The sequence below is a fragment of the Oryx dammah genome, unplaced genomic scaffold (assembly GCF_014754425.2).
Source record: "Oryx dammah isolate SB20612 unplaced genomic scaffold, SCBI_Odam_1.1 HiC_scaffold_9, whole genome shotgun sequence".
Lineage (NCBI taxonomy): Eukaryota > Metazoa > Chordata > Mammalia > Artiodactyla > Bovidae > Oryx > Oryx dammah.
The window spans coordinates 12,352,536-12,371,972 of NW_024070193.1; the positions used below are offsets into that span (position 1 = coordinate 12,352,536).

Consider the following 19,437-nt stretch of genomic DNA (forward strand, 5'->3'; position numbering starts at 1 on the left):
TAAGCACTAGAGTTAGGTGGGTGTTCTCTAACAGGTTTTAAGTGCTCCACCAGTTTTGTGGCTTTGGCTACCAAGATTCCTAGTGGCTACAGTCTAGACCTCATGTGCACACTAATGGAAACTAACAGTAACTAGCCAAGTGAAGGCCTTGTATGAAGTGCCAGCAATTCCCCGTGTAGAACTGGGGAGTAGGGAAAGGACTGAACCTGAACCAGCTGACCCCAAGAAATGTGGACTGGGATTGCAATCAAATGAAGAACAGTGGATAAAACCGATAGCTAGAGGCTTGGGTTCTGGGTGGAACCATCTGCTAGTTCAAGTTGACCTGCCCCGGACTGGAAAGCCAATTCAATTAGGAGCTTGACACAGAGAGTGGAGCTCAGAACCAAGAGGAACTTACCCACAGCCCGTGGAAGTGGCAAGAAAGAGAACTCAGAGGATTTGTGGGTATCAATCTGCCTGTAATGCAGGAGACCCGGGTTCAGTCCCTGGGTTGGGAAGATATCCTGGAGAAGGGAATGGATACCTACTCCAGTATTCTTGCCTAGAGAATCCCATGGACAGAGAAGCCTGGTGGGCTACAGTCCATGGGGCCACCAAGAGATGGACAGGCTGAGCGACTAACACTTTCCACTTCACCTTACTGAACACGGTGAGGCACTTGAGTCTCATCGTTCTAGTGCCCTGGTGCTGACGCTGTACCCAACCCAACACAGGGCATGGCTGATATTCGTGCAGGAAATCAACACAACCCCCAGTGTGCAGTTTCATGTCCATCCATCTCACCTCCCACAAAGGCCGGAAAACAGGCGAGAAGGGCATTCTGGCCTAGGGACAATAAACCCTTTCCCAGAAGCTGATCTATAAGACAAAGTCCAGGACAAGTAAATAGAGATCAAAGAAGCTTCTGGGCCCCCTCACCACATCAGGGTCACGGCAGCCAGCACATCCCAACCAGGGCCATGGAGGGGGTTGACCAGAGTCGTGTCTGCCCAGTCTGCTCGGGCTTGTCGGGGACAGGGAGGATTTGTGCATAAAATTCAACAGACTGCAGGGACAAGGTGGCTCTCTGGGGTCTTTGACTGCTTCTTCTTGCTTCCTAATAACACAGAGGGCATTTCTGTCATTGCACGATAGACTTCGGCTTTGGCATCTGACAGATGTGGGTTTGAATACCTCCTCTTTCATTTGCTGTGGGGCCAACATCCCAGGGACACATTGAGGATAAAATTAGATCATAAAGGGCTGAGAGCAAAGGGTGGCTCGTAGTCCACCCTTCATCATGAAAGCATGGCATTCGTCTTTGTCTCCGCTGTTCCCTGTTCCTCTGCATCCCTGCCCAGGAGAAACGATGAGGTTTGCTTCTGCTCTTCTTTCCAAAGCTGACCGTCCTAGAAGGTGTGTCACCCATTACGTATCCTCAGAACTGTCCAGACGGCCCCTGGCAGAATGGCTAGAGTTGGTGCCATCAGAAACAAGGATGTGGGCAGACACTTTCTAAGTCATCATATCTGCCTCCCAGGTGAATATATGACTGTCTGAAAAGTTTGTTGATGATTAAAGAATTTTGACAAGAACATCTAAAGAAGAGAAATTCATTTTTAATTGTGGCTTCTTGACGCCTGCCACCGTATCACTGGCATTGCCCCTGTGCTGCAGATCCAGGATTAAAATTCACAATTCATGCTGGCCGAGTGTGGTTCTAACCGAGGGGCACAGTCTGAGTCTGGTCGGGAGTTTACACAGCTGGGAATCCCTTTAGAGAAAGCTTTCACTGTCAATTTTTGATCCCTCAAATTGTAATACTTGCCTTGACCTTGTCTAATGTTTAATCCGTGTTTATCCAGCATTGTATTGATTCATGGTCTGAGTGAGGTGACAAGGCAGCAGGAGCCTTGAGATCACGCGCGGCACGATGGGGCTGCGGGGGCTCCTCTGTGTGTGCCTGGTGTCCCTGCTCGCCCTGCAGGCTGTGGCCGCTCAGGGCTCACCCACACGCAGTCCCAAAGGTGGCAAGGTATGTGGGTATACCCCTGGGCCAGAACCAGGCAGCTGAGCCTGGAAGGGATCCCAGGGATGAGGGCTCTCCCTACTCACCTCGACTTCCTCTGAAGGGAGAGGACCCCCTAGCAGCACTGGGGAGACGAAGCTGGGGTGTTGAGGACACAGGCTACGTCCCACTCTCATCCCTTAATAGATAGGCCCTGGTCCCCTGAGCGCTTGCATTCACACTTGCCCTGGTTTTGTTTTACAGAAGCGAATGGCTGTGGACGCAGTGAGTGTGGGTCTCAGCAAAGGGGTCTGTGGTGGGGCCATTATTACAGCCAGTTTCCCCCAGGCTTCGGGGCATGGCCCTGGGCAGGGGGACTCCCGACTCCCACAGCCAGGGGCTCTCCAGCCACCTCAGTTCCCATGGCACCGTCTCAGGCATGCAGAATAGCACCCATGTCAGAGCTGGGTGCTGGGGGGCCCCCATCCTAGGCCACCTCCTGCACATCCCACTGTAGGCTGTCGATGGTGTGGTCATCCGCAGTTTGAAAGTCAACTGCAAAGTCACCTCTCGCTTCGCCCACTACGTCATCACCAGCCAAGTGATCAACAGTGCTGACACAGCCAAGGAAGCGTCCTTCACCGTAGAAATACCCAAGACGGCCTTCATCAGCGACTTTACCATGTGCGTGCCTTGCCTGGTTCACCAGGCCCAGCCCACAGCCAGGGCTTCCCCTCATCCCCAAGGGCCACAGGCCAGGCCCAGCTCTGAGGGACTGAAAAGCCCTTCAGGGCCTGCTCTGGGCTGCCATCTTGGAGAGCAAACCAAAGCCTCTGACAGTATGTTTTCAGCCTAGGGCCCAGGAGCACAGGCCAGCACCCAAGGCTTACTGCTAGACCCTGTGGCCGGGGCTGCCCACCTCCGTGCCAGGGTCCCTGAGCAACTCTGGGGTCAGTGGGAGACCGGCAGGGGAAGCCCTCCCCCACGTGCTCACCTGGACAGGGCCTCCTCAGGGCTGCCCCCTGCCTCCATTCTCCCCCACCCCCCGAGCTGGGAGTGCCCCCCACTCAAGACCCTATGTGGTGAGGAGGGGACTGCCCTGAGGGCTTCTTCCTCCCAGCAGCACAGCAGATGAAAATGCCTTCACCGGAGACATAAAGGACAAAGTGACCGCATGGAAGCAATACCGGAAAGCAGCCATCTCGGGGGAGAACGCAGGACTTGTCAGGTGAGCTCTGGGCCCTGCCGGCCCAACCTCTGGTGCCACCCACCCCTCGCCAGCACGGATCGGAAGGCTGCAAGGTGCCTTGGGTGGAGGGCAGCCCCAGATGAGGGGATGGGAGTAAACCCACTGCTGGCACAGGTGTGCCGGACAAGACCTCTGGAGAAGGGGGGCCCTGACTCTGGCCAGTCAGCTAAGGCAGGGTGAGGGGCAAAGAAAGCTGGGAGAAGCACTAAAAATAAGAGAAATTGATTCTGAGGAGTATGTTTTAAGTGACAAGGACCCACATGTCACTTACCATGTGTCTGTCTGGTTTTGGCCCTGGTGGCACATCCAGGGCCTCAGGGAGAACTATGGAGCAGTTCTCCATCCACATCATGGTCGGTCCACGGAGCAAGGCCACATTCCGGCTGACCTACGAGGAGGTGCTGAGGCGGAAGCTCATGCAGTACGACGTTGTCATCAAAGTCAAGCCCAAGCAGCTGGTGCAGCATTTTGAGGTAGCTCGCGGGTGACCACAGGCAGACGCGGGTCTCGGGAGCCAGGCTCTTGCCTTTCCCTCACTGTGGCTGCACATGTAAGCTTGGCACCCTCCGTGTGCAGTCCTGGGCACACAGGGAGGGTACTGACTCTTCCGGGTGGGCTCCAGTGGCTCTCTGTGGCTCCCTGAACCCTCCAGCCTTCTCCTTCTGAACCTCACCTTGCTCATCTGTTAAATGGGGGTTCTGTGTGTCCCAGAAGTGCCGCAAAGATCATGAGAGATAGTGAATGTTCAGGGATTTTATAGGAAAGTCCCAGGCAGCCTGAGGGGCTGTCACTGTGGCTGGCACGTTAGTGGTGGCTGAGTTGAGGGGCACAGGCATGCACACCTTCATTTGGCCAATATTTTTGGAGTGCCTGTGACATGCCAGGCCCTGCGCTGAGAGCTGGGTGGGCGCTGCGTACAGTGGGAGGCCAGGATACACGCTGGCCCTTGGCTGAGACTTGATGATGGTTCCCAATGCGAGCCTTGGTGCAGGAATTGTTTCAATGCCACAGATCGACGTGGACATCTTTGAGCCCCAGGGGATCAGGAAGCTGGATGTCGAGGCCTCCTTCCTTCCCAAGAAACTGGCTGCCCAACTTATCAAGAAGTCCTTCTCAGGGAAAAAGGTGCGTCAGATGGCAGAGATTTCTCAGTCTAGCTCAACCAGGCAGGGGCTGCAGGCTGCCCTAAGGGAGAGAGAGAGGAGAACTCAGCACTTCTGATTCTCAAAAGCCTGAGGCTGGGGAGGGTCTGTCTGCCTGGTCTGTGGTGAGTTGTTGGCTTGCTTAAGCCTCAGTTTCCTCTTTGCTTACCTCATACTCCTGGGAAAGCATTCATGGTATATAGGGCACACAAGTAAACCTCAGCATTCCAAGCCCCAGTGTTCTTGGAAACATGAGTAAGTTTGCCAAGGATGTTGGCCTACCCAGTCACTTACCACTTGTCACTTCCCACCCATCTACAGGAATTCCAGGAGCACCCTGCTTGCTCCTACCCCGGTTCCTGAGGAGTGTGGCATATGAGTGGGTGATACCCAGCTAGTGCCCCGCTTCCTAACTTGCCCTCAACTAGAGCCAGGAGCAAACCATTTATTCCCTACCCACCTTTGGTAGTGACTGTAACAGTTCACTTAGAAGAAATGTCTCCTACAGTTTTGGAGGGGTTCCTTAGAAACAAAATGCGACACAGTGGAGCGCTAGTAAACATGCTTGCTTTCAGTAGGGGACCAAGGGAATGGTCTTTATCTTCCTAATAATTCTTTTCAAATATCTTTAATGAACATATTTTACTTTTATAACCAACAAACAAAACATGAAAAGAAAAGGGTCCTTAAAGAAAATGTGGAAAGTACGGAAGTATAGAAATGTATTGAGGACAGTTCAGTTCAGTTCAGTCGCTCAGTCGTGTCCATCTCTTTTAGACCTCATGAACCACAGAACGCCAGGCCTCCCTGTCCATCACCAACTCCTGGAGCTTAGTCAACATTTTCACTCTTCTCTTTCACTTTCATCAAGAGGCTCTTTAGCTCTTCTTCACTTTCTGCCATAAGGGTGGTGTCATCTGCATATCTGAGGTTATTTCTCCTGGCAATTTGATTCCAGCTTGTGCTTCCTGCAGCCCAGTGTTTCTCATGATGTACTCTGCATATAAGTCAAATAAGCAGGATGACAATATACAGCCTTGACGTACTCCTTTTGCTATTTGGAACCAGCCTTTTGTTCCATGTCCAGTTCTAACTGTTGCTTCCTGACCTGCATATAGGTTTCTCAAGAGGCAGGTCAGATGGTCTGGTATTCCAATCTCCTTCAGAATTTTCCACAGTTTATTGTGATCCACACAGTCAAAGGCTTTGGCACAGTCAATAAAGCAGAAATAGATGTTTTTTTCTGGAACTTTCTTGCTTTTTTGATGATCCAGCAGATGTTGGCAATTTGATCTCTGGTTCCTTTGCCTTTTCTAAATTTAGCTTGAATATCTGGAGGTTCATGGTTCACGTATTGCTGAAGCCTGGCTTGGAGAATTTTGAGCATTACTTTACTAGCATGTGAGATGAGTGCAATTGTGTGGTAGTTTGAGCATTTTTTAGCATTGCCTTTCTTCAGGATTGGAATGAGAACTGACCTTTTCCAGTCCTGTGGCCACTGCTGAGTTTTCCAGCAAACCACCCCCAATTTCCCTGAGCACCAGCACCAAGTTCAACCAGGCTGCAGCTCCCACTCTGGGCCCTTCCTTCTCCTTGTCTTATCCAGGCAGGTTCCAGTTTCCAGCACAGTGTTGTTTTTTCACTGAACATTATGAGATGCCCAGTGTCTCTCATCTTGGTATTATTTAAATTTTTGGCCACACCCTGTGGCTTGCGGGATCTTAGTTCCCCAACCAGGGATTGAACCTGGGCCCCCAGCATTGAAAGCTGAGTCCTGACCACTGGATTGCCAGGGAATTTCCAACATGCTGCTGTTATTATGTTTTTCATTGTGTACCTGAAGTGGTGATACTTATTGTGGAAAATTCCAATGATTCAGAAGCATATGAGCAAAGAAACAGGTCTTCTCTCCTACCCCGCACAGGCGTGCACTCTCAGCAGCAGGGTGAGAGTCGCATGAGACTCATTCCTATGGCTATACACGACACACACACATGCACACATCTTACGTTGTCATTGCAAACCAGTAATGCCTCACACTCTCGCTTGTTCCAGGGTCACGTGCTTTTCCGCCCCACAGTGAGCCAGCAGCAAACCTGCCCCACGTGCTCTACAACCTTGCTAAACGGGGACTTCAAGGTGACTTACGATGTCAATCGGGACAATGCCTGCGACCTCCTGGTGAGTCTGAACTTCTAGCCTGAGACTTACAGGGCAGACAGGGGTCCTTGTGAGAGTGGCCTCACTCACCCGTTTGTGTTTCAGGTTGCCAGTAACTACTTTGCCCACTTCTTTGCTCCCCAAAACCTAACAAAACTGAACAAGAATGTGGTTTTTGTGATTGACATCAGCAGCTCCATGGAAGGCCAGAAAGTGAAGCAGGTAAACGCTGGCTCTAAACAGCCCAGCAGGAGCTTCTTCAACCCCATCGCCCACCCCGAACTGGTTTTGCCCCCAGAGACTGGGTTTGGGACTTCTGTCCCTCGTCAGAGGCAGGGTAATCTAACAGGAAATCCCAGTGGTCAGGGGCTCTGGAATCAGCCACTTCTCACTGTGCAACCGTGAGCAAGTACACTCATTTCTTCTCGATGGCAAAAATAGGAGCAAAGTGACAGGGCCCACAGGGTCATGAGGTTTATCGGTGGGGGAGGGCTTGGAAGATGAGACCTATGTTCTAGGCATGTGGGGACGATTACAGGGGTCCCAGAGATGGCTTGCAGCTGGCAGCAGCCTCCTCCCGACATGCATGCTCTGTACCTGTCTGTGGCACAGTGAAACCATTGGTGCACAAGCAGGGTTTTAGAAGCTCAGCCCCCTGAGGTCCTCTGTCTTAACCCTGGCCCCTGAAATCCTGGTCATTTCCCCTTCCCACTGGGTCCCTTTGCCTTCTCCATGCCCTCAGCCACCCCAGGGCTCACTCAGCAGGAGGCTCCTCTCCCGTCACCACTGGCTTTCTTGCCCCTCCCGCTTGTCTGCCACTTGCCTCTAACCCTGTGGGTCTTTTAATTGGAGATTACAAAAGGCACCATCCTGGGGCCCTGTCCCTCCACTGACTGTCCTATCCTTACAGACCAAGGAGGCGCTCCGTAAAATCCTGGGGGACATGCGGCCGGGGGACTACTTCGACCTGGTCCTCTTTGGGTCTGCAGTGCAGTCATGGAAGGGTTCGCTGGTGCAGGCATCTCCTGCCAACCTGGAGGCAGCTCGGAATTTTGTGCAGCAATTCTCCCTGGCCGGAGGTAGGGGCAGGGGTCTGGGGCCAGCTTGATGCCACCTCTGTCCCTCAGACTGAAGGCACACACTGATCTGCTTTCTCTTTTTTTTGCAGCTACAAACCTGAATGGAGGTCTGCTTAGAGGAATTGAGATCTTGAACAAAGCTCAGCAAAGCCTCCCAGAACTCAGCAACCACGCCTCAATTCTCATCATGTTGACAGATGGCGAGCCCACAGAGGGTAAGTGCCATCAGGGATACCCTGGGAGGTGTTGGGTCTGCTCATTATGGAAGGCACTGGGGATGCCGTCTGGGGGCAGAGAGGCTAAGGGAAAAGCTGAGCACTTGTCTAAGAGCAGAGTTCAGACCATAAAGTCCAAGGTGCTCCTCTGTCCTGAGGTGGGAAACTGGGAGAATTTCTGCATGACACGGGGCTGCACAGGGCCCAGAAGGAGGGACAGGACTCCTAGGCTGAATTTAATGAACTGTGTTTTCAGCACCTCGCCAAGCACAGGAGTAGGGACCAAGGAGAGACACTAAGAGAACAAGAGACATCTTTGCCCTTAAGGAGTCCAGGGTCCACTGGGGGAGGCAGACCCAGGAATAGATGCTCTGTCAAGGGCTCTGAAAGAACAGGGTGCCAGGAGGCCAAAGGACAACAGACAAGGGGCACCTGACCCAGGCAGAGTCTCAGAAGGCCTCCTGGAGGAAGTGAGCCCTGAGCTCCATCTGGAAGGAGGAGAGGAGAAGCAGGAAGGCATCCCTGGCGGAAGGGGCAGCTTGAACAAAACAAGGTTTATGCACCGGCAAGGCCTGTGCGGGAAGTGCAGGCGTGTGTAAAGGAGGTAAAACAGAGTGGAAAGGTCAGCAGGCCCTCACAGGCCATGGGAGGAGCCGTGGAGGATTTAAATCAGATTTGCTCACGATGGATCCATGGAAATGGGCAGTCTTCTAGGAGCTCTGTTAGCAGCTGTTGCATCATCCAGGGGAGACAGCAAGAGGCGTGGCCTCAAGAGGCTAGTGGAGACTGGAGATGGCCTGAGATGGGAGGCTTGGCCCCCCGAGGGTGCCCCAAGGCGCCCTCATGTCCCACACGCGTCCCATCCCTACCTGACTGTGTGGCTGTAGGGGTGACGGATCGTACCCAAATCCTCAAGAATGTCCGAGATGCCATCAAGGGCAGGTTCCCACTCTACAACTTGGGCTTCGGCCGTGATGTGGACTTGAACTTCCTGGAGGTCATGTCCCTGGAGAACAACGGACGTGTCCAGAGAATCTACGAGGACCATGACGCCACCCAGCAGCTGCAGGTCTCCTCCCCCACAGCCCCTCAAAATCACGCCATGGGGATCAGAGCCTTGGCAGCCATGTACCCATCAGCCCAGAGCAGATAAAGCTCTGGTATAGAGTTCAACTTAGCTGCGGGACCTTGAGCCAGTTCCTTAACCCCTGAGCCTGCAATTCCTCCTATAAGGCAGGGATCCTGACACACCACTTTGTGAGGGGGTTTCCTGTTGGATGCCTATGGTGACCCACCAGCTCTGAGGCTGCACCCCCCCGTTCCTGCAGGGTTTCTATGAGCAGGTAGCCAACCCCCTCCTGAGGGATGTGGAGTTGCTGTACCCCCGGGAAGCCGTCTCAGACCTGACCCAGCACCGCCATAAACAGTACTATGAAGGCTCGGAAATCATGGTGGCGGGGCGCATTGCTGACCACAAACTGAGCAGCTTCAAGGCGGACGTGCGAGCTAATGCGGTAAACAGACGGCTGCAAAGGGTGGAGAGGCACTCAGAAGCTCCCCACCCCTGTGCCCCTGGCAGCCTCTCTTTCCCCAGAGGAGTGCCCTCACCCCACCAGGCCACACACACCCCAGGGCTGAACATTCTCCCAGTGCAGTCATCCTGAGGGCAGGCTCAAGTGGCCTTGATAAGTGGTCATCCCTTGCAGCCAACTGGACCACCTGTTATTCCCCATGTCATTCCTCCCAAAGCATGAGGCAGTAAGAGGCTAGCGTCTTCCTTCTCAAGTGACACTATTTCCTGAGCACCTACTATGCACTCAGCTTTGTACAACAGTGCAGTGGACGTGTGCACATGTACGCTAGGGGGTCCTGGAGACCTGGAGTCTAGCCGTGTGGTGTAGCTGAGGGTTCAGGACTCCGGCTTTCAGTGAGGAAAGCTGAGCTAGACCTTGGCTCCAGGTGGGTGACGTTGATCAAATGGGTCCAGGTCTCTAGGCCTTTCTGTACTATGAGGGTAAAACTGCACTGGAGAGTCATGTGGAGTAAATGAAATAATCCCTGTAGTAGGCTTATGCAGTGCCTGGTGCATGGCAAACCCCTGGGAAGAGGTGCCCGCATATGGTAGCTGGGGAGAAAAGGCACACTTGTGTGCTGTGGCAAGTTGAACGGGCATCTGGAGGAGCGGGGCGGGGTGGACACAGTTGCATGGTGGACAGGCCGGCTGTTTGCTGGCATCCCCCAGAGAGACTAACTCCATGAGAGCAGAGCCTGATACGCCTCCCCTGGGATCCCCAAGGCCTGGGTCAACTTGGCTCATAGAGGGAGCTTGGCAACTTTTATGGAAGGAACGGATGGGTAAGGACGAGAAGTGCAGGCTTAGGAAAGACGGGGGATGGAATGCTGAGAAAGGCTCACAGCCTCTCTCCCCCTCGCCTCTCTCCCCCTCACCTCTCTCAGGAAGGGCAAGAATTCATGACAACCTGCCTGGTGGACGAGGAAGAGATGAAGAAACTGCTCCGAGAACGGGGCCACATGCTGGAGAACCACGTTGAACGCCTGTGGGCCTACCTGACCATCCAGGAGCTGCTGGCCAAGCGGTACCAGCCCATTGGCTGCCTAGGGGAATGGGGGCACAACCACCCAAAAGCACCCCCTCAACCCCTGGGTCTTTGAACTAAGAAGGGGGTGGTTCTGAGTCTTGAAGCGTGTGAGCAGGTCAGATTTACTGTTCTCTGAATTTACTCCCTGAGTTAATATCAACCAGGCAGTCAATGTGTGGGCGGGGCCTGCTGGGGGGCCACAGGGCGGCCTGCAGTTTGCTCCTACTTAGCTCTGTGGGCGATGCTGACCTTGCCCGTGGGGCTGCTGTGTCCAGACACACTCAGTTCATCCTCACAACATGCCGAGCACACCAGGGTTCAGAGAGGTCAGACCATCTGCCAGAATGTCACAGCTATTGGATTCTGGGGCACACCCCCCAGCTCTACCAAACCTCCAGGTTTTCTCTATGAAAGTGTGAGTCACTCAGTCATGTCCGACTCTGCAAACGCATGAACTACAGCCCACCAGGCTCCTCTGTCCATGGAATTCTCCAGGCAAGAACACGGGATCTTCCCAATCCAGGGATCGAACCCGGGTCTCCCGTATTGCAGGCAGGTCTCCCGTATTGCAGGCAGGTCTCCCGTATTCCCTGAGTCACCAGGGAAACCTATTTCTCTATGAGAGGCATTTAAATCATGAGGTCCTTGAAGACAGCCCCTGAGTGGGGCCACTGCAGGGGCTTATTACATGCCTGCTGAACAAGTGAACAATGGCAGGAAAGGACAAGGGAATGCAAGTTTACTGTCGTCCAAGCTGCGGGCCTGGAGCCGGTGTCTGTCTCGCAGGATGAAGTTGGAGGGCAAGGAGAAGGCCAACGTGTCAGCCAAGGCCCTGCAGATGTCACTGGCCTATCAGTTCGTGACCCCACTGACCTCCATGACCGTCAGGGGCATGGCAGACGAGGACGGCCTGGAGCCCATCATTGATAAGCCCCTGGATGGTATGGGCTGGCTGAGGGGAGGCTGTGGGCATGGGGAGGCTTCTGAGAACCAAAAGCCTCCAGGGCGTTAATTTTCTTTCCTTTCTCTCCTTTCTAGATTCTCTGCCCTTGGGTGAGTTTTTAAATCATGTTGACTTTTGCAAGGGGCTCTGGGTGGCTGGGCAAGTGGCGCAGTTCTGGCCACCAGACACACAGTTCCCCACCCCACACCTGCCCGGCTCCAGCCTTTCTTGGTCTCTTCCTTCCCTGAGATGCCCTTCCCCACTTTGTTGCAACCAAACTGTTGCCACCTAAGTGTTTGGGGGGCCCTCACACAGCCTGAACCCCTCCACTCCCGGGCCTACTTTGGGGCCCTTAGTGTGAGCATCCATCTGCAAGGAGGGCTGGGACCCCCAGGAGGAGAGCTGGGACCCCCAGGAGGAGGACTGGGACCCCTAGGAGGGGGCTGAGTCCCACAGGAGGAGGGCTGGGACCCCCAGGAGGAGGGCTGCCCAGGCCTGACTGACCTCTGGGCCCAGTTGCCCTTGGAGTGGGGAGGGTGACACTGTCCTCTGTCCTTGTCCTCTACAGAGATGGTGGGACCCAGAAAGAGTAAGTGGCCATCACCCTGACAACGCACATCTTACCTCTGCTCCACGGTACCGCCCTCAGTCCTGAGCAAAGCCCAGGGCGTCGCCCATCTAACGCTGTCTTTCTCTGCTCCAATGCTCCTCGCTCCCTCTCACTGGGAGCCCTCAGAACTTCCCCCCTGACCCGGGCCTGGCCTCCCCACCCTGGAGCCACCAGCCCACCAGGTCCTCTTGAAGGAGACCAAGCCAGGGCCAGGCCACTGGTGGTGGTGGTGATTTAGTTGCTCGGTCATGTCTGACTCTTGCAACCCTATGGACTATAGCCCACTGGGCTCCTCTGTCAATGGGATTTCCCATACAAGAATACTGGAGTGGGTTGCCATTTTCTTCTCCAGGCCAGGCCACTGCTCTGGGCCAAACTTCCAATCCCACATCCCGAGAGGTGTCAAAGTCTCCATGTCCACTCGCACACCCACGGCCTCGGGCTAGCCTGCCTGGGTGGGAGGGGCCCCGGAAAAGGAGCCACCTGCTCCAAGGAAGGCCTGGCCGCCTCCCTTCTAAAGGCCGTTCACTCTTGCTGCTCAGCCTTCATGCTAGCGGCCTCTCAGCCTGCTCCAACACACTCCAGCCTCAACATCGAGAAGGTGCCAGACCAAGTGACTGGCGGTGAGTCCTCGGGAGGGTCTGAGGGACACTCCTGCCTGGCTGAACCCTTGTCCCCAGCTGGCCCCATCTACCTAAGGCTCAGTCTAACGGACTCCGTGCTGTGCCCTCAGTGGATACTGACCCACACTTCCTCATCCACGTGCCCCAGAAGGAGGACATGCTGTGCTTCAACATCAACGAGGAGCCTGGGGTGGTCCTGAGCCTGGTGCAGGATCCTGACACAGGTACGGGTGACATCACACCCTTTGCCAGAGAAGGTGGGGCCTGGGCTCCTCTGCCCTCAGCGTTCAGCCACAACCAGGAAGGACAGTGGTTGTGGCCTCCACTCCCCACATCCAGTGTACCCGCCACCTGGCTGGGCTCAGCCATCACACCCCATCCACCTGCCTGGGTGCTACACAAGGCCAGCTTCGTGGGCGTGTGACTCGTGCAGGTGCACGGAACCATGCACTGGGAGGGGCTCCGTGCTTGATGTAATGCTCAGCTGCTGCATCCTGCAATTCTTAATTTTTGAAGGAGGGGCCCCTCGTTTTCATTTTGTACCAAGTCCTGTGAATTATCCTGTGACCCTGCTGCATACCGCTCCCTTGGCCCTGCATGGCTGCCCGGGTCTTGGAGTCAACCTACCCTCCCCAGGCTCCGGTGACGGGAACAATGCCCTCTCCATATCTTGGATGCTTCTCCCACCCTCCCAGTCCATTCAGGTCATCTGCACACGTTTGTTGAGCACATCCACAGGGCTGGGGACACAGTGGAAACCCAGACAGAGTCCTTGCTCTCATGGAGTTTAGGGAAGGGAGATAAATAGGTGAACAGATTCTTAGCTGACCATTTCAGAGCATGAGCCAAGGATAGTTTTGGGATGGTGACAATGGGGAGGGGGCTGCTGGCTGCCCAGTTCAGAAGAGGCCTCTGTGGAGAGGCCCCAAAACTCACCCACAGCACCTGCCCTGTATCATGGAGAAGGAGCAGCCCCAAGGCCTGTCCTGGGGAGGCGAGACCTCCTTCAGAGCCCAGAACTGAGCATTCTAAGTCTCAGAGAGGGTGGTGGGAAGGGAGGCAGGCGGTGCTGTGTGTGGCCTGCACCTGTCCTGAAGGCCTACCTCCTTGGGTGCTGAGGCTCTCAGTGACCAAAGAGGGAGGGAAGGAGCAAAGACTGGCTGGCAGGGTTTTGGTGAGAGCTGGCCCCCGACCTGATGACCCTTCACCCTACTGCAGGCTTCTCAGTGAACGGGCAGCTCATCGGCAACGAGGCCGGGAGCCCTGGGAAGCACGAGGGCACATACTTCGGGCGGCTGGGGATCGCAAACCCCGCAACTGACTTCCAGCTGGAAGTGACTCCTCAGAACATTACGCTGAACCCTGGGTCTGGCGGGCCCGTGTTCTCCTGGAGGGACCAGGCCTTCCTGCGGCAAAATGAGTAACCAGCTTGGGCAGGGGCCTGGGAAGGGAGGCAAGGGTGAGTGTGGTGAGGACCAAGGCGTGTAGCCCCAGGGCCAGCCCCGCCACCCGAGCCTGTGGGCCCTCATTCCCTGAGCTGTCAGTGAGTGAGGTCATAAGGCCTCCGTGCACACATGTTGGGCCCTGTGAACCATTCCCGACCCCTCACTCCCAAATTCCTTTGGTTCCGGGATGCGTGTCTCCGGGCCTGGCTGCCTGAGCTCCTGTGGCACCCTTGTCCCACAGTCCTGTCTCCACCACACCAAGCAACTCATCCTCCCAGGCCCAGCGCAAGGGCCACCTCTTCCCTGAACCCATCCTGGTCTCTTCCTCTGCTGAACTTGTGTTCTCTGGGCTTGTCTTTCAGCATCTGTCTTAGTCTGACTTGTTTAGTGTGTTCTTTCCTTCACTCATTTATTCTGTAAACACTGCCGAGCATCAGAGCCCAGTGCTGGGCAGTGGAGCTATAGGGAGAGGTGGGCAGGGTCCAGTATATTGGATCATATGATAAGTCAAAGAACACAGACTCATACTGGACAGGCTGGAGAGGAAGTCCTGGCTCTGTCACTCACTAGCTATGTGAACTCGAGCAACCTCTTAACCTCTTTGAGCTGTGGTCCTCACAGGATCAAAGGGGGAACTGAATGATATAGTTTCAATGGAGCGCTTAGCACAGGGCCTGTACACAATACACCCAGCAGCAACATGTGGGAAGGAGTGTGGAGCAAGAAATACTCAACCATCTCAGAGGAGAGGGGGTCATAAGAGCTGGGTCCCAAGGACAAGAGCAGCTGAATGGAGGGGTGCAGTGAAGCCACATCCACCCTCATGGCACCCGGCCTCACAGGGTGCTGGTGACCGTCAACAGAAAGAGGAACCTGGTGGTGTCTGTGGAGGACGGGGGCACCTTCGAGGTCGTCCTCCACCGGGTGTGGAGGGGGAGTGCCGTCCACCAGGACTTCCTGGGCTTCTATGTGCTGGATAGTCACCGGATGTCAGCACGGACACACGGGCTGCTGGGTATGTACGGCTGGCCGGGCTGGCAGAGCTGTGGGGGGTGGGGTGTTAGAACTCACCGTGGGTCAGCTTTGCGAGGCACCAGGACAGATGCACCTCCAACGTGGCCTCCAAGGCTCAGAGCTCCAAAGAGGGTCCTGGTGACGGCTTGTCCCTCAAAGAGGCTGTAATCAAACACAGTGAAACTAAAGCTGAAGTGAGCCTGAGAGCGAGTAAGGAGAGGTCCGATTAGAAAATAGAAAGGCCCAGTGGACCCCCAGACACCTCCTGGGTGGCATGGCTCATGGCCACACTGCTACTGCTTCTCTTTGTGGTCTTCCTGCAGACCCTGCTCTCTTACCCCCTCACTCCCCTCTCCCCAGCCATATTCCTTTGGAATTCCTATAGAAGCAACATATCTGCTTCTTTATAGTAAGTGAACTAGAGGTGGCTTTGGAGTTAAAATTTATCAGAAACAGTCAAGCCCTTGGGAAAAAATTGTGCCAATAACTGTAAACCTCCAGCGAGCACCTAGTGAGTACAAGGCAGCAAGGACCCTGCTGGTAACCACGGTCTCCTGTATGCCTTTCCAGGACAATTCTTCCACCCCTTTGATTATAAAGTGTCCGACCTCCACCCAGGCTCTGACCCCACAAAGACAGACGCCACAATGGTGGTGAAGAACCGCCGCCTGACGGTCACCAGGTGGGTGGGCTTTTCCCCCAGCATCTCTGCCCTTGGCCTTCTCCTCCATTGGCCCAGGTCTTCTTCCAGGTGTCACATGGGTTGGGTGGGCTTCCTGGGGAGGCACAGCCCTGCTGGATCCAAAAGGTGACCCCAGCTGGCATGTTTCTCCTCAGGGGCTTGCAAAAAGACTACAGGAAGGACCCCCGCCATGGGGCTGAGGTGACCTGCTGGTTCATCCACAACAATGGGGATGGGCTGATTGACGGCGTCCACACCGACTATATCGTCCCTGACATCTTCTGAGCCCCAGCCGGCACACCCATCCTCCCTTAGGACCACGGCAGAGGGGCAGGGTAGCATCCTGACCTGCTGCACTGGCCACATCTTCCTGTCCAAGCCGGTCTCCTATGTCAAAGCACTCATGACTTCCATTAAAAAGAGGCTATGTCTAGCTCAGCCTGGCTGCTTTTGGGGAACGGGGGGGCAAGGAGGCAACCCAAGATGTTGTTCCTCAGAAGGGCTCAGGGGTCACAGCAGACCTGGAGGCCAGGAGGGAGCCTGCACCAACTCTGCCTCCACCCCACCCCCATTCTCTGTAGCCGTCTGGCCCTGTGCCCTCTGAATGCCCGAGTGTCCCATGCACATGGCTTCCCCTATTGGTCCAGAGACCAAAGGACACGCTGGCAGATTGTATAGAAATGGCCCACAATGGCTGAAGCTGCCCCAGTGCTTCCTGCAGTCAGGTACTGTTTTCAGTGCCTTTGTTGAATCAACTGAATATACACTCCCAACAGCGCTAGGGCTTCCCTGGTGCCTGAGACGGTAAAGAATCTCCCTGCAAAGCGGGAGACCTTGGGTTCAATCCTTGGGTTGAGATGATCCCCCGGAGAAGGGAAGGGCAACTCACTCCAGTATTCTTGCCTGGAGAATCTCATGGACAGAGGAGCCTGGGGGGCTGCAGTCCAAGGGGTCGCTAAGAGTTGGACATGACAGACTGACATACTTTCACTTCCATGCTCCCAACAGCCCTAAGGGACACTTTTGTCAGGATCGTTTATAGACGAGGTTAAGTAACTTGCCCCAAGCCCCTCATGGTTTAAGTGGTGGAGCTGGGATTTGAATCCATGCTATCTGGCATCAGCATCTATGTGCTTAACCACTCCATGTAAATTCTCTGGCGGCTAATGGCCAAAGCTTGTTCTAGATCTTTCTCAGTTCAGTTCACTTCAGTCGCTCAGCTGTGTCTGACTCTGCAACCCTATGGAAGGTAGCATGCCAGGCCTTCCTGTCCATTACCAACTCCTGGAGTTTACTCAAACTCATGTCCATGGAGTCGGTGATGCCATCCAGCCATCTTATCCTCTGTTGTCCCCTTCTCCTCCCACTTTCAATCTTTCCCAGCATCAAGGTCTTTTCAAATGAGTCAGTTCTTTGCATCAGGTGGCTGAAGTATAGGAGTTTCAGCATCAGTCCTTCCAATGAACATTCAGGACTGATCTCCTTTAGGATGGACTGGTTGGATCTCCTTGCTGTCCAAGGGACTCTCAAGAGTCTTCTCCAACACCACAGTTCAAAAGCATCAATTCTTCGGCGCTCAGCTTTATATTCCAATTCTCACATCCATACATGACTACTGGAAAATACAGCTTTGACTAGACAGACCTTTGTTGGCAAAGTAATGTCTCTGCTTTTGAATATGCTGTCTAGGTTGGTCTTGATTTTTCTTCCAAAGAGCAAGTGTCTTTTAATTTCATGGCTGCAGTCACCATCTGCAGTGATTTTGGAGCCCAAAAAAGTAAAGTCTGTCATTGTTCCCATTGTTCCCCCATCTATTTGCCATGAAGTGATGGAACCAGATGCCATGATCTTAGTTTTCTGAATGTTGAGTTTTGAGTCAACTTTTTCACTCTCTTCTTTCACTTTCATCTTTTCACTTTCATCACTAAAGAGGCTCTTTAGTTCTTCTTTGCTTTCTGCCATAAGGGTGGTGTTATCTGCATATCTGAGGTTATTGATATTTCTCCCAGCAATTTTGATTCCAGCTTGTGTTTCATGCTGGACTGAAGGAAGCGTGATATACTCTTATGATGTACTCTGCATATAAGTTAAATAAGCAGGGTGACAATATACAGACTTGACATACTCCTTTCTAATTTGGAACCAGTCTGTTGTTCCATGTCCAGTTCTAATTATTGCTTCCTGACCTGCATACAGATTTCTCAGGAGGCAGGTCAGGTGGTCTGCTATTTCCATCTCTTAAAGAATTTTCCACAGTTTGTTGTGATCCACACAGTCAAAGACTTTGGCATAGTCAATAAAGCAGAAGGAAATGTCACTTCCACTGTATAATCATAAGGGATTTGATTTAGGTCATACCTGAATGGTCTAGTGGTTTTCCCTATTTGTTCAATTTAAGTCTGAATTTGGCAATAAGGAGTTCATCATCTGAGCCACTGTCAGCTCCTGGTCTTGTTTTTGCTGACTGTATAGAGCTTCTCCATCTTTGGCTGCAAAGAATATAATCAATCTGATTTCGGTATTGACCATCTGGTGATGTCCATGTGTAGAGTCTTCTCTTGTGTTGTTGGAAGAGGGTGTTTGTGATGACCAGTGTGTTCTCTTGGCAAAACTCTATTAGCCTTTGCCCTGCTTCATTCTGTACTACAAGGCCAAATTTGCCTGTTACTCCACATATTTCTTGACTTCCTACTTTAGCATTACAGTCTCCTATAATGAAAAGGATATCTTTTTTGGGTGTCAGTTCTACAAGGTCTTGTAGGTCTTCGTAGAACCATTCAAGTTCAGCTTCTTCAGCATTATTGGTTGGGGCATAGGCTTGGATTACTGTGATATTGAGTGGTTTGCCTTGGAAACGAACAGAGATCATTTTGTCATTTTTGAGATTGCATCCAACTACTGCATTTCAGACTCTTTTGTTGACTGTGAGGGCTACTCCATTTCTTCTAAGGGATTCTTGCCCACAGTAGTAGGTATAATGGTCATCTGAGTTTAATTCACCCATTCCAGTCCATTTTAGTTTGTTGATTCCTAAAATGTTTATGTTCACTCTTGCCATCTCCTGTTTGACCACTTCCAATTTGCCTTGATTCGTGGACCTAACATTCCAGGTTCCTATGCAATATTGCTCTTTACAGCATCGGAATTTACTTCCATCACCAGTCACATCCACATCTAGGTGGTGTTTTTGCTTTGGCTCCGTCTCTTCATTCTTTCTGGAGCTATTTCTCCACTGATTTCCAATAGCATATTGGACACCTACCAACCTGGGGAGTTCATCTTCCAGTGTCCTATCTTTTTGCCATTTTAATACTGTTCATGGGGTTCTCAAGACAAGAATACTGAGTGGTTTGCCATTCCCTTCTCCAGTGGACCACATTTTGTCAGAGCTTTCCACCATGACCCGTCTATCTTGGGTGGCCCCACAGGGCATGGCTCATAGTTTCATTGAGTTAGACAAGGCTGTGGTCCATGTGATCAGATTGGTTAGTCTTCTGGGATTGTGGTTTTCATTCAGTCTGTCTTCTGATGGAGAAGGATAAGAGGCTTAGGAAAGCTTCCTGATGGGAGAGACTGACTGAGGGGGAAACTAGGTCTTGTTCTGATGGGCAGGGGCATACTTAGTAAATCTTTAACCCAATTTTCTGTTTATGGGCAGGGCTGTTTCCTCCCTGTTATTTGACCT

General features: G+C 53.2%; 1 protein-coding gene across 1 annotated transcript; it reads left to right on the forward strand.

Moving 5' to 3' along the window:
* Nucleotides 1-1,896: 1,896 nt before the first annotated feature.
* Nucleotides 1,897-16,185, forward strand: ITIH1 (inter-alpha-trypsin inhibitor heavy chain 1). Its single transcript, XM_040247174.1, has 22 exons — nt 1,897-2,017; nt 2,255-2,275; nt 2,508-2,674; nt 3,114-3,218; nt 3,550-3,712; nt 4,251-4,364; nt 6,437-6,562; nt 6,647-6,763; nt 7,452-7,620; nt 7,710-7,835; nt 8,723-8,904; nt 9,164-9,349; nt 10,293-10,432; nt 11,222-11,376; nt 11,474-11,488; nt 11,947-11,967; nt 12,531-12,611; nt 12,722-12,835; nt 13,830-14,031; nt 14,899-15,071; nt 15,641-15,752; nt 15,908-16,185. The coding sequence occupies exons 1-22, from the start codon at nt 1,916-1,918 to the stop codon at nt 16,035-16,037; spliced, it is 2,721 nt and encodes a 906-aa protein (XP_040103108.1). The 5' UTR covers nt 1,897-1,915; the 3' UTR covers nt 16,038-16,185.
* The last annotated feature ends 3,252 nt before the right edge of the window (nt 16,186-19,437 follow it).

What these genes read in the sequence shown, in the direction of transcription:
- ITIH1 (XM_040247174.1), top strand. Translation starts at nt 1,916, where the DNA reads ATGGGGCTGCGGGGGCTCCTCTGTGTGTGCCTGGTGTCCCTGCTCGCC. An exon ending in AAGGCCAGAAAGTGAAGCAG is followed by an intron (nt 6,764 to 7,451) that starts GTAAACGCTGGC and finishes CTATCCTTACAG; the next exon opens with ACCAAGGAGGCGCTCCGTAA. An exon ending in ACGCCACCCAGCAGCTGCAG is followed by an intron (nt 8,905 to 9,163) that starts GTCTCCTCCCCC and finishes CCGTTCCTGCAG; the next exon opens with GGTTTCTATGAGCAGGTAGC.